The sequence below is a fragment of the Hyperolius riggenbachi genome, chromosome 1 (genome assembly GCF_040937935.1).
Source record: "Hyperolius riggenbachi isolate aHypRig1 chromosome 1, aHypRig1.pri, whole genome shotgun sequence".
In the NCBI taxonomy this organism is placed as follows: Eukaryota; Metazoa; Chordata; class Amphibia; order Anura; family Hyperoliidae; genus Hyperolius; species Hyperolius riggenbachi.
Genome location: NC_090646.1, coordinates 442,898,499 through 442,911,639, shown reverse-complemented (window position 1 = coordinate 442,911,639; position 13,141 = coordinate 442,898,499). Strand labels below are relative to the sequence as shown.

The window sequence follows — 13,141 nt, the reverse complement described above, 5'->3', positions numbered from 1 at the left end:
TTCTCTGCTGAGAAATTTGTGCAGGGCAAAGTTAAGAAAGTATCAGTGGCTTCTGTTTTACTGGGAAGTAACACTGAGTTATCCATGGTACAGGGTGAAGTTACAGGAACATTCACAAGACATGGCAGGGACTCAGTAACTGGAGAAGTGGAACAGTCTCCAATTGACAGTGTGTCTTCCCTGGTATCAACTGATTGAATCGCATAAAAATCGTCCAAAATCATTTTCCACACATCGATCAATGGAGCCACAAGGTCATACCCACACACACCAGTTTTTATTAGGTTATAGGCAGACTTAATGCATGCATTCAATACTAATTCACTTTTTGCACTGTAAAATTGACAAAATGAACTTGAATCATTCTTCCATTCATTGACCAGAGCTTCCATCTCTCCTTTCTCAAATGGAGGATTCCAAGCATACTTAACAGGCAGATCACAGTTTGCAAATGTGGTTTTGGCAGAAACATACATTGGATTATTTAGCAGGCGATTGGCAGATTTCTTATTCCTAAGGATCTCCAATACCTGTAGCAAGTGTTGGACTGTAGTGTATGCAAATTTTTCTTGCTGCACGAATAGATTGATTTGTTCAATACTCTGTAATATATCCTCATAATCATACTCAGATAATTCTTTTAAACAAAAATCTTTATTTTCCCTAGCCAGTGATGAAAGTTCATTAGTAGTTTCATAAGTCCATTTAACTCCCCTGAAAGACAATTGCATTTCATTATCTGTTAATGGCAGAATCTCATTGCAGGTCTGATGCGCAGTCGCTAAAGATAACGATTCTGCAGATTGGACACGTTTCTTAGAACGTTTGCGTTTTGCCTTTGACCTTGCTGGTTTTGGTGATTTATTCAAAGCTGCAGGAAAATTATCAGTAACACTTTCTGCTTGCTGCTCATTCTTGCAAGCAATTGAAGGAGCAGCTGATTGGCCTGCTGCCAGGAGTTCATTAAGAGGAAAAGGCAATGGATCTATGCGCAACCAATTGTGAATTACAAAAGCTATAAATTGCAAAGGACTTTGTCTAAACTGAGTGTGATCTAAGACATCGATTGCCCAATCAAAAAGTTTGCCCTTAAAAAGTGCACAAACGATCCAATCAGACCAGGTAGAAATTGCAGAAGCCCGAAAGTCGGGATTGGCCAGAACTTTAACCAATTCTGATATAAATTTGTCTGTAACTTCAGGACCAAGCTTTTCAAATTTTTTAAAGGAGCAGGACCCCTGACAAACAGTGTCATAATTTCTGGAAATTCCCCCCACAATAGGGATTGGTAATGGGGCTACCATAATGTTAAGCTTGGAGGTGTAATCTCCACAGTCAGCATGCAACACATAAGCTGACGTGAAGAAGGTACACACACCAGCACAAGGAATCAGGATATCCCCAGTTTAGTGGAGGAGAGGACTGACTCCAATAGGAGATTGTGGTGCACAGAGCCGGTGCAGATCCGAACAGCCACAAACAACACTTTCGTAATAACGTCTCAGCGCAAAGTAGCGCTGAGCGCATAAACCAGGACTGAGGAGATCAGGACAGGTAGACAGAATGAACGCTTGCTTAACTAGCCACTACTTAGTGACAGCAAGCGTCCACAATAAAACAGACTGGAATGAGGTAGCCAATGCGTTTGCAGCAATGGCGTGCCTCACAAAGACAGGACAGGATAGTCAGGAAATAGCAGGATCAAGATAGATGAACGTAACACAGATAAATATACAATAAGTATGATTTCCTAGCGTATTACAATTACAGCTATCAATGAAACTATTTGTAACGTCTGACTAACATATGTATATATCGGCAATGAACCAATATATGACATAAGCAGGAACTCTGACTAAGGCTGGAGTAATACAGGGAACAGGACTCAGAAGGATTCGCTATCTCTTCGCAGAGATGAACGCAATCCACAAACAGGACCAGGAACAGGATAACTAGCTCAGCGTGCTGGAACGCTGACTAACGGAACATAGGATATAAACAGTTCGTGTACGTATATATCAGCGACACTGATGTATCAACGTAACACGAATACAAGGAAAATAATAAAATGCGCAAGTATGCGTATATATTGGCGATTGAACCAATATATGACACAAGACAAGCAGAGTAACAACTTCTAGAACAAGAGCAGAACTAGGAGGACTCGCTGACCCCTTCGCAGGAGTCAGCGCAGTCCACACGGACTAGGAACGAGGTGGGGCACGGGCAGAGTAACAGACAGAATCTGAGACTATGGTAGCCCATCAAGCATTGCAGGAAGCAGTTCTTTATACTGAGGTCATCCAATGGGAGCAGACCTGCAGATTCCCACACAAGTGAATGGTAATTAATCACAGGCTGACAGCAGGAAAAGGCAGACAATGATATGCAGCCTGCAGGAAAGGGATTGCCCCTCCATTGCAGCAGACAATGTTTGTTTACACAAAAGCATATTAAACTGTCATTAACTTCAGAGCGACTGCAGATGGAATCAGCAACTAGTTTAAGTGCAAACCAAACTATGCAAGAAAATGCATGTAATGACATCAGAACTGCTTGGGTTACAATACCACTGCAGCCAGCAGTAAACGCTGCAGACATGATCATAACACATGTCCCCCGTAAATCAAATGCAGATACCATGTCTATCTACACATCAAACTCTGATACCATGTCACCCGCAGGTCAAACGCAGTTACCATGTCCCCCGCACATCAAATGCAGATACCATGTCCCCCGCACATCAAACGCAGATACCATGTCCCCCGCACATCAAACGCAGATACCATGTCCCCCGCAGGTCAAACGCGAATACCATGTCCCCCGCAGGTCAAACGCGAATACCATGTCCCCCGCAGGTCAAATGCGAATACCATGTCCCCCGCAAGTCAAACGCAAATACCATGTCCCCCGCAGGTCAAACGCAAATACCATGTCCCCCGCAGGTCATACGCAGATACCATGTCCCCCGCACATCAAACGCAGATACCATGTCTCTCTACACATCAAACTCTGATACCATGTCACCCGCAGGTCAAACGCAGTTACCATGTCCCCCGCACATCAAACGCAGATACCATGTCCCCCGCAGGTCATACGCAGATACTATGTCCCCCGCAGGTCATACGCAGATAATATGTCCCCCACATGTGAAACACAGACAACATGCCCCCAACAGATAAAGTGCACATTGTAAATCATTCTTAAACATAGTATAGTTTATCAGCTATGTAATCATGGATCAACTCCAACACAGATCTCATAGTAAATTTACCAACACTACCTCCCAGCAGAATGGCAAGTTGTGGCTGCACATGAATATTGAGGAGGCTAGGCTAATAAATTGCACAGCAAAAGCAGATAACTGTACCACCCATAGAGTAGTAGCAGCAGCAGCAGCAGCACTATAATAATAACACACTAATAAGAGAGCGCTTCACTCACCACCTGTTGCTCTGATCCTGCATTTCAGGACGTCACCCCTCTGGCAGCTCTTTGATGAAATCAGCAGTGGGGGCTGGCCAGTGAATGCAGGAAGGAGATACTGTAGGATGTTGGGAGGATCTGTGCAGACTCTCTGTCCGGAGCTGTGCCAGCCGCCCACCTTCTGTTCTACTCGCTCTCCTCTCCCTCCAGCTGCTGTCCATCAGTACTCCTTGGCAGCACTGCTGCGCAGACCAGCAGTGCCAGGGGGCTCAGCAGGAGGGCACAGTTTCTGTCCGGTGTATTAGCATCCGGTGGCAGCAAGTCACGCTTGCGGGGGCGGAGCTGGAGGCGGTGCCACGCACGAGGTAAACAGAGTACCCGTGCGGCTGCTTCTATGGAGAGGGGGCCGGCCGGGCTACTAGAGGAGGAGGAAAGGGTGGGACTGGGAGCTGGCTAGCATGCTAGCGTCATGCCTATTGGCTGGGGGCACGCATAGAGGCGGCAGCAGCGGCGGAGCACGTGGTTAAAAGTGTAAACAAACCACGGAGGGCTCTAAGTTGTCACAGACGGTGACTGTAGCAGAGGCGAATTACCCCCCCCCGCGGCGGCGCTGCCCCTCCCTTTGCCGCTCCAAGCCGTTGCCTAGGTTGCCTGGAGCTAGGAGCGCCCCTGAGTACTCCTTTAACCAGTACACTATCCAGCCACTTCTATATAGTTAGCACATGATCCAATTCAGATATTTTCCTCAGTCTCCACCATTGTTCCAAACAGGTGTGTTGTTTACAAGGTCTATAGCTCCCTAATGGGCTATTCACACTTCTGCATTTTATGAACACTTTGAAGGTGTGCCGTGTGTGCATACAGTGTATGCATAATTCAGTATGATTGGTTTCAGTGTAATGTGCATTAAAAAAAATAATGCAAAACGCAATCTTAAGCCTTGTACATATACTACATTTGTCGATTAACTATAACGGCCGCCTCTACTGAGAATCTAGTGCGCGTTCAAAAGGTACTGAAGCACCCCGATGCCTAAGCTAGCAATCAGCCCGGTGGATGGATTCTGCTGTGCACTGGCTGAGAAAATAATTCTCCCCACTTCCCCTGTCCGCCATGTGACGTCACACCGTTGATGCTCTGTTGGCCTTCCACACCGCGCATACGCATCTGTACAGCCATGGCCCTGTAATGTTGCCTGAGGGATTAAGTCTCAACGCAAAAAAAAAAACATTAAAAAAAACTGGTCTAATTTCACCTGGAGGCATATTTACACTTAGCTAAAGCTCATTGATTACATGTTTGCAGGACAAATTATCAGATTGTTTTGTAATTAACTCATTGCTGTGCAGAGAAAGTTTTATGCCTTCCCCTTGAAAACAGCAGAAGCTTTTCTGCATTGTTTATAGAAAAAAAAGGATATTCATCTAAGGAGAGGGAAGGCACTGGGTCTTATAGAGCCTTCCTGTTGCTCCTATGGTCTCTTGGTTTACCGCTGGCTCCCCCGTTAGCAGTCTCTGATCTGATGGGTCCGACTTGTGCGGTAACTAGACATAGACAATACATGTCAGTAAAATGTCAATTCATAAAGTTTAAAACATGCAGTAAAGCACAGTAACAAGTTTGGTAATTACCAGCAGTTTTTTTTTTGTGTCGCAAACCAGCTTCAACGTGGCTTCAAAGTGCGATATCCTATGATAGCCCATGACTGATAGGAGCAGAGGGCCAATAGGAACAGCCTCTCTCTCCTGCTACTCACTCTGATATGCTGCAACATGTTCTTGGGAGGGTCCAGCATCTCTACCCTCCAGGCAGCAGAGAGAGTGGCACAAAAGTGATTTTCCCTGCAGCCCTTCAGACGTTTAATGCTGGGAATATACGGCTCGATAGATAATTTCCGACATGTCCGATCTCCCGCCCAATCGTTTCCGCACTCGATTCTGCATGGAGGACAATGGGAAAAGATAAGAAAAATGAGCGGAAGATAAGAGAATTCCCTGCAGAATCGAGTGCTGAAAACGATCGGGCACGGAATAGAGCGGCAAAATCGAGCCATGTATGCCCAGCGTAACCCTTTTTTAGGTTCCTGTTTTGAAGATGCAGAGGAGCTAGTGAGATAATCTTCTAAGCGCAGCATGTGTAATGTTTATTGATGGTTCATCTAAACTGTGGCTAGTAAATACAATGTTTATAAAGGCTAATAGACAGATTCAGAGAGGGTAGAACAAACATTATTATAACATGCACATCTAAAGGGATACTGGGGGTGCCTTTTACTATTGTAATGCCCTCAGTGGGAGAACAGCATGTAACTGTTACCGCGTAGGTCTTTTTTAGGAAAATTACCGAACTTCCACCTGTGAAAATCTTTATGAATTGCCAAAAAAGACCTAAAATACTGCATGCGGTATATTGCCGATTTTACTTTTTTTTTTTTTTCTCTTTTTTTTACCAAACGGCAGTTTGTGAATTGAAGCCATTGGCCTCAATTCACTAAGCTTAACTCCTGTCTTTAATAACTCTTCTGAGCTGTTTTACAGTTATCACAATTATATCACCATGGTGATAACTGTAAAACACCTCAGAAGAGTTATTAAAGACAGGAGTTAAGCTTAGTGAATTGAGGCCATTGCATTTTTATTGTAAAATGGAATAGAACAAGACTGTGGTCTGACATTATTGATTCTGGTTGTATTTAAAGATAACAGCAGCTTCTTTTTAAATGAGAACTGCCTGGCCCACATCTGTGCTGTACTGCTCACAATGTTCATGTTGCTTACTGTGCCAGATGCCCCAGTCAGTTGTCTCAATTGATATTTTATGTAGACCTAGAGCTCTGTAGTGTGTCCAGCTGCTTTACTTCTTTTTTTACACCAAGAGTGTAGGAACCATTTTCCCTGCTAGAGACACTGAGGAGATTGTTACAATGGTGCATCTCTTGATGGATTAAGTAAAGCAATTGTAAGAGCTCCACAGGTGCACGTATGTAAAGCCTATTCTGCATAAAGTGTTAACACAGAAGAGATTTCTGACTTTCTGATGCAGTAACATAGTGAGCAGCGCACTGCGTAACAGGCAGACAGCTAGCTTGTATGTATACAGAGGCCCCTGCTGTGCTGTCATTTCTGCATGGAGCCATATTCAATGTAAACAGGGCCCCATTTTAACCACTTCAACCTACAGGGTGGAGATTTTTTTTTACATCCGAGCAACTTTCACCTCCCATTCATTTGCCAATAACTTTATCACTACTCATCACAATGAATTGATCTATATCTTGTTTTTTCCGCCACCAATTAGGCTTTCTGTGGGTAAAACATTTTGCTGAGAATTTATTCTCAATCCATTTTAACAGGAATATTAAGAAAGAAATGGAAAAAAATCATTATTGCTCAACTTTTGGCCATTAAAGTTTGAAATTAATACATGCCACCATAATTAAAACCTATGTACTTTATTTACCAATTTCTCCCGCTTGTTACACCATTTAAATTATGTCCCTATCACAATGTATGGCGCCGATCTTTAATTTGGAAATAAAGGTGCATTTTTGACATGAATATTTAAAAAGTTCAGACCCTTAGGTAACTATTTATGTTTTTTTTTTTTTTTATATTGTAATTTTTTATTTTATTCTTTATTAAAACTTGTATGTGGGTATTTTGGTGTGGGAGGTAAACGGGGGATTTTAAACGGGGGGGGGGGGCCGCGGGAGCGTGCGCAGCCTAACTGGACAAACATTTTTGTCCAGATAGGCTCAAGTGGTTAAACTTGTTTGCATAAACCATAACTGTTGTTGTAGTTACTGCTTAAAACCTTAGTTCAGTCTCCCATTCTATTGATACTTTTGGTCTGCAGTTTAATTTGCAAAATTCACAAGGTTTTGTATTGTTTTCGTTTGTTTGTTTTTTTTATACATATTTATCTGGCTGGCTACTGGCTAGGGGCCTGCACGTGTATTAGAGCCAAATTAATCCATGCCATGCACTGATGAGGATCAAACAATCCGAAACAGTCTGTATGCATGTTGGATTATTATGGCTCTATACAAATTAACAAGCTGACACATCATTGCATTCCAGCGGTTCTGGAGGTGTGTTTAGCTTCTAAGGGCAACAATGGTTAATTTGCATATATTCAGCAGTGTTGCACTGGGAGACATCTCAAGCTCACTCCAACCTGAATTATCACAAATTATTTCTGTTTTAAGAAAGCAAACTCTTGGTTTTCCTTAGTATTTTAGTAAGGTGGCTTTTAGGACCATTGTAGCCCCTCACACACTCCAATGATTTCTTGTTCACCATGACCTTGCTGGTTAGTCTGTACCTCTCGGTGTTACAAGCCCTACTTCATAGAGCCAAATTAATCCATGCCATGCACTGGTGAGGATCAAACAATCCGAAACAGTCTGTATGCATGTTGGATTATTATGGCTATGTACAAAATAACAAGATGATACATCATTGCATTCCAGCGGTTCTGGAGGTGTGTTTAGCTTCTAAGGGCAACAATGGTTAATTTGTGTATATTCAGCAGCGATGCACTTGAGATGTCTCCTAGTGCAGTGATGCACTGGGAGACATCTCAAGCTCACTCCAACCTGAATTATCACAAATTCTTTCTGTTTTAAGAAAGTAAACTCCTTGTTTTCCTGTTAAAATAATAAGCTGTATTTTATTTAACAGACCAGCCAGCCTGCTTCCCATCCAGAAATTTCCCCATGTTGCCATTTGCTCCCGCATGGCTACATGGCTTTAGTAATTTAGCAAGTGCGCTGTCTAGTCCATTTTAATTACACCCACCATCCATAATAGACAACTCTTCCAGTGTTGCTTCTTATCATGGTAGAGCACTTAAGCAGCACAGGCAGCATCCTAATGCTGGATACACACGGTTCGTTCCCGCACTCGATTCCCGTCGATTCGTTTATTTCCGACATATCCGATTCGCGTTTCGATGGATCGATTTGCCATACTTTAAATGGCAATCGACCTAAAAATCATCGAAATGCGCTCGGAAATGTTCGGGAATAATCAATTCGTCGGGAATCGAGCGGCACATTCGATGCGGGAACGAACCGTGTGTATTCACCATTAGCTCCTAGCAGAAGATCTAGAGTTGGGCTAGGAAGTTAATAGCCTATCTCGTATCACTGCCCGCTTGCTACTTTACTGACATTCAGCTAAGGGCTGGTGGTGGTATACTTTAAATCCTACAATAGCAACTGTAGCGAGAGGGCTATGGAGGTTGCCACAGTTATTTCCTTTTAAGCAATACCAGTTGCCTGGCAGTTCATTGATTTATTCACATAAATACACACACACACACACTTTTTCTGGGAAGCGGTTCCGTGGAAACTGATCAGATTTCTGTCCCAACGGATCTGTTTCCGTTCAGTTCCGTTTCCCCTGTCAAACCCCCATCACCAAAGTAGATGTTTGCTGGCTAGAGAGGTCAATTTCGTAGTCAGTGTGTTGTACAGATTTGTTTCTCATTGCTTCCCATGCAGTGCTTCAGCCTCAGTTTCTGTTCCGTTGGGCTCAGCGGTCCGGAAAAATCACTGCAGCACCAAACTTATGGTCTGTTCACTGTATCGTGTGGAATGGATCTATTGAAATGGACCATTGTGAACGGATCCATAGGTTAACATTGGATCCGTTTCCATCTGTTAGGATCCCTTCCGTCACGTCATTTTTTTTTTTTTTTTTTAAGAGCCAGTGTGAACCAGGCCTATATCTTCAAGTACAATAAACTGAAAGGTTGTGGGTAAATGTATTTATTTATTTTAAGCAAAGTGCAATTATTTGTATCTATAGTTACAATAACATCTTTATATAATACTCACTCCAGAACAGGAAACCGCGTGCTGAATCCTATGACACAGAAATGTAACTACAATGGAACACATATCGGTTCATATGTGATCCTCTTTTCAGGAAGCATCTATATACAGAAATTGGTGGACAAAGAAACAGGCATGCAATGGAAAAGTGCTGCTGTAAAAGTCATTTAATTTTGCAATAAATTCTAACATGCAAATCGCCAGTTAACTAAGTAGGCAATTAAAGCCACCTAAACAAAGCTTATAGCTGCTGGTTAATTGATCTGCACCCGCTGGCTCCTAGCTTTACATCTTTCTCTTACTGGGCCAGTAGAAATGTTATGATCATTCCTTTGCTCTTTACTACTGCAAAGTGAAAATGATGAGACCCTTTACATTGTGAAACTTGTCCTTTGGTTCTAGCTGTGGTTTCTGTCTTTAGCTTTCTTCGTAGAGCTTGTTTCCTCTTCCAGGAGGCCTCACTGAATATCACTGTATCTCTAGCCACAAAGTGAAGCTTAGAGCAAATGTGTGATTTTAAAGAAAGGAACAAATTAAAGCTATATACTGTATACACTGGATTTTTGTATCTTAGGCCAAGAGGATTGTTCATAATTGTTTTGATTGACATTCTGCTACCAGTATAGACCCTCTGCTCTACACTACACCAAGCAGAGCCAGATTATGGATATCCAGCATGCACTGCAACAAATATTCAATGGATTCTCTTCTGTAAAGTTTTATAATTACCTGCCGAGTCTTCCTCTTGTGAATCAGTTCTGGAGCTCTGTTGCTGGCACATAGTCCCCCTTAGTACTGGGTAGCCAGGGACAGTGTCGTCCCCTCGTGTGTCCCTTTCTGTCGCCCTTTGTCCTCTTCCGCCCCCCTCTGAATAAATGAAAGCAGCAGCAGCAGCGCGGCTCCCACCTAATCCATTGGAGCCCCCTAGTGCTGGTTTCTTCAGATCACTTCATCAGCAGAAGCCGGCACTAGGGGAGCAGTGAGAGATATGAGGTCTCTGATTGCCACATACTATGATGGATTAGGCGAGAGACGCGCTGCCATTGCTTTCATCTATTCAGGGTAAGTGGAGGAGGACATGGGGACAACACAGGGAGTCCCCGACATCGCAGCAGTAGATTAAATAACAGACATGCTCAGGACCATAATTAAAGTGCAATAGCAGGTCAAAAAACCCCCTGTCGGCAATCCATTCCTTCTATATGGCCTCACATTTGTCAAGGTTTTCAATACTAGAATAGAAAATCCTGTCGGTCAGCAAGATCATAGCAAGTCTTTCCGTAACCAGCTGAAGGGTGTGTACTTTTTTGCTTTCTGTGGGCTGAAAAGGATTTTTCTTTTCCCCAAGAAGTGAAACATTGGGAGAAAGGTTATTTGAACTAGACCTACTATATACTGTTTTTTTTTTATTTAATTAGAACCATTGTTACTGTTATAGTATTAAACTTTTCTATGTTTATGTATTTTTACATTCACATGTACTGTGCTGCAGTTTATAGAAAATATTTATCACTAAATATTTATTGCTGCCACTGTTTTTCAGCAGTACTCCAAGTCAAATGCTTGCCACAGTCTGTAGTACCGATATTGGGGAAGACATTTAACCTCCCCCCCCCCCTCCCCCCATCGGTATGTTTTGAGTTGTGGGAGGAAATCTGAACATTATTATTGTTTAGTATTTATAAAACGCCAACATTTTCCACAGTGCTTTTACATAGTATATAGTCTTGTCACTAACTGTCCCTCACAGGGGCTCACGATCTAATCCCTACTATAGGCACATGTCTATTGTAGTCTAGGGCCAATTTTAAGAGGGAAGCCAATTAACTTATCTGTATGATTTTGAGCTGTGGGAGGAAACCAAAGTGACCAGAGAAAACCCAAGTATTCATGCGGAGAACATACAAACTCTGTGCAGATAGTGCAGAACTGAGGACCCAGTTCTGCAAGGCTAGAGTGCTTTTCACTCTGCCACCTTGCTGCCTCCGGAGGAAATGAATGAGACTGCTGAGAGAATATACATGGAAAATGAATCCCTGTTCTTTTTGAAAGCCTGTCTTTACTGAACTGCAGGAAGTATTTGCCATTAAATTGTAAATCTATATCACATTATTTATTTGTTATATGTAATATTGATAAATTACTGGTAGATATTTAGTACTAAAAATTCAAATTCAAAAACCTGGTATTCGGTGTAAAGAAAAAGAACAAACACTGTGTTTGTTCTATGGTGGATGTTGCATAGCTGCAGTACACCTAAAATAACTTGCTTTTATGTCTTTGTCTTTTCCATTCTTTAGGTGGCTTGCTACAGCCCAAAGACAGACCAGTGGTCACTAATGTGCCCTGTTCCAGCAGGACATGGAGAGCCAGGCATTGCTGTTCTAGACAAGAAGATATATGTTGTAGGAGGTAGATCCCACAATCAAGGACATCGCATGGATTATGTACATATATATGATACAGAAAGGGACTTGTGGGAGGACGGACCACAGCTGGAGGATGATATATCAGGAATGGCAGCCTGTGTCCTCACTCTTCCCAGAGCAGTGCTTATTGATGCTGATATGTGGACACATGAGATGTACATGCATTACTTAGAAAGAGTGCAACATCCAGCAGACAATGCCTCCGAAGTCATGAGTGTTTCAGACTGGGAGGACTTAGACAATTCCGGTGAAGACTAACCTCACCTGACGTTATGGGACTGTTTTGTAAGCATGTTTTTCATGCATCCCGCCATTAAGTCAACACAAGTGCAATCTTCACATCTGCCTTTTTAACCTGTTTTTAGCCAGTTGTCGCTTCATCACAATAACCTTGATCATGTTTTGGAAGCCATTGTGCGTATTGACTGGTTCTGTTTTACCATACAGAAATCAAAGCATTTACTTATGAAGTTTCTTGCCCTCCACGGCTGTTTATTTGCTTCTATTTGTTTCAACAAGTTTGCAGAACAATGCTAACACTTCTCCAAGTGACCCTCAGGGACCGTGAGGGCACTGAGATCTTGCACAATGTTTATCAGAATTTAAATGATGACCAGGATTGTGATTTGTGATTTCTTAGTTTGCAAATGAAAGTAACCTTTCCTTGCATGGTGTGTCTTCTATATGGTCTCTGTTTTTTTTCAGTGGATTTCAGAAATTTTAAGTTTCAATTGTTTTTCCCCCAACTCCTGGTAAGTATGAGTAATGGAGGCTATAAACCTTAAAATGTTTCCCAACTTTTTTTTTTGTCTTTAAATCATATGGTCATATGACCCTGGTGCTATGGCCTCTTTCATGTGGCCTGCTGGGCAAGGTTTAGCACATTGCAGTCTGGGTCACACCCCCTTTCAGTATAGTAAGAAGGCTGTAATGCACTGGGTCACTAACATGTGGCTGCTCTCACTAATAAATATATTTGTTTCTTAGTGAGATGGTATGAGATTGATGGCACCATTTGTGAAAGCAAACTAAGTTACCATGGTCTGCACATTCAAGAGCTGTAGAACAAACAGGAAAGGGCAATGTATACGGTACTCAGGGACTCCTTGCACAATAAACAATCTTAATGCAATGCTGCTGAAAAGTCACATTAAATACTGCAAATGGGCTGCAGCACATAGAGTATCATTTGCTGCCACTGTAATTGCACACATTACACTGTAAACTCATTGTCTGCAGTGTGTTATTGCACTACAACGCGCTGTACCGCAATCAATGTGCTAGCCCCATAGGAATAGCATTGCATCACGTTGAGATGTAATGATATTGTGCGTAGGGACGGATCGTCTATAGTGTGCAAGGAGCCTTAAAGTGAACCTGAGATGGTTAACTAGCCTGTATTTATACTCACCCGGGGCTTCCTCCAGCCCCATGAGCACCATGGCCT

The 13,141-nt window shown here is 42.6% G+C and overlaps 1 protein-coding gene across 2 annotated transcripts in view; it reads left to right on the top strand.

Moving 5' to 3' along the window:
- The window catches only part of KLHL22 (kelch like family member 22), a 45,273-nt gene extending 32,912 nt beyond the window's left edge, over nt 1-12,361 (top strand). For both annotated transcript variants that reach the window (XM_068238282.1, XM_068238287.1), the window contains exon 8: nt 11,566-12,361. In XM_068238282.1, the coding sequence (XP_068094383.1) occupies nt 11,566-11,952 (387 nt within the window). In that variant the 3' untranslated portion in view covers nt 11,953-12,361. The remainder of the gene's footprint in view (nt 1-11,565) is intronic.
- Nucleotides 12,362-13,141: the final 780 nt, after the last annotated feature.